The 1,413-nt window shown below is 36.7% G+C and overlaps 1 protein-coding gene across 1 annotated transcript in view; it reads right to left on the bottom strand.

Annotated features, from left to right (window-relative positions):
- Window positions 1–240: 240 nt before the first annotated feature.
- RP9 (RP9 pre-mRNA splicing factor) overlaps window positions 241–1,413 on the bottom strand; it is a 68,667-nt gene continuing 67,494 nt past the window's right edge. Inside the window, exons 5-6 of the mRNA XM_007958252.1 lie at window positions 1,293–1,354; window positions 241–433 (exon numbers count right to left, since the gene is read on the bottom strand). Of these exons, the coding sequence (XP_007956443.1) occupies window positions 241–433; window positions 1,293–1,354 (255 nt within the window). The remainder of the gene's footprint in view (window positions 434–1,292; window positions 1,355–1,413) is intronic.

The following is a 1,413-nucleotide window of genomic DNA, read 5'->3' as shown; positions in this document are numbered from 1 at the left end:
GGACAATGAATCAGCTTTCCTGACTGAAATCAGCTACTGTCCAGAACTAGCACCTGGGAAGAGAAACTCCCTCTTCTGTGGGTGTGGGATCCTTACGGGAAGGCAGGTGAAATTCATAGCCGTGATGTCTCTTGGTTTCTCTCTCTCCCATGTCCTCTCTAATTTCTTCTTCCCCTTGTTCTTTGGCCAGTGTTTCATTTTTGACAAGAAAAGTCTGAACAAGTCAAGTTCTTGTCAGTCTCAGTCTGAACTCTCATTTGACTTGGAAGACTTGTGTTTTCGTTTTTTCTTCTTTTTCTTTTCTTTCTTCCTTTTCTTATGTTTCTCTTTCTTCTTCTTTTTGTTGTGTTTCTCTTTACATTCTGAGGAACTGGAGCTGCTCCCATCTTCATCGGAGGTGGAATCCTCCAGCAACTGTTTCAATTGCTGTATCCTAAACACATAAAATTGGTCAGAAAACTATGATTTTTAACTTTCAAACATTTGCTTTTTTATGATTCAAGAGCAGTGTTGAGGGAGAAAAAGTCATTACTAAACACAGTACTTATTTTTGCATATTTTCCTATTCTTATCCACATGCATGCCTACTTTACATACAAACCAGTGTTCAAGCCATTCTGTATTCTTTTCAATTTCCTAAATATTTCTGCATGTTCCTATAACCTTTATAATGATAACTTCTAACAGAAGCATGATTTCCTATACCAATTCCTCACTGCTCAATTTTATAGTAGATAATATACCTCCTTCAAAAATTATAACTCAGTGCAAACAATTTGAAAAAGCAAACAACAAACTCTTTTGTTTTTTCACCCTATCATTAGTCCTAAGGATACTATTTAGTAAAAGGTCAGGTCCTTAAAGACAATGGAGAAAATAAACTAAGTCACATGCAATATAATCAAATGTACAACAGAACCAGCCATCACAAGGAGGGTTGCCAATGTCCACTGTTGGTGTGTGTGGGCTGGGCCAAGTGCACTGCTGTAAGCTAACCCAAGGAGAACAAGGCCTACATGCTCCTTGCCACACACACTGTTCCTTCCCCATACACAGCTTCTTCACTAATTACTCTTATCCTCCAAATATTTCAAATTAGAGTACCATATTTACTGAACTATTCCAATATTGGAATGGTTGTTTCCAATTCTGTATACTGAGTACTCTTATTCTCCAAATATTTCAAATTAGAGTACCATATTTACTGAACTATTCCAATATTGGAATGGTTGTTTCAATTCTGTATAATTAAAAACTTTAAAAGTATATTGTTAGCATCAGGATGACCTCACCTTATGTCCTTTTCATGTCTTTTATTCTCTCGTATGATGTCATACATGGGATCTTCATGTGCCTGGGGGTCAGAGAAAATCGAAGTTTGGTAAGGGCTCACAGACCATTAGTTAAATAAAA

This window comes from Orycteropus afer, unplaced genomic scaffold (assembly GCF_000298275.1).
Source record: "Orycteropus afer afer isolate SDZICR_OR568_19922 unplaced genomic scaffold, OryAfe1.0 scaffold00894, whole genome shotgun sequence".
Lineage (NCBI taxonomy): Eukaryota > Metazoa > Chordata > Mammalia > Tubulidentata > Orycteropodidae > Orycteropus > Orycteropus afer.
The sequence above is the reverse complement of the archived record's forward strand: the minus strand, read 5'-3'. Positions and strand labels throughout refer to the sequence as shown.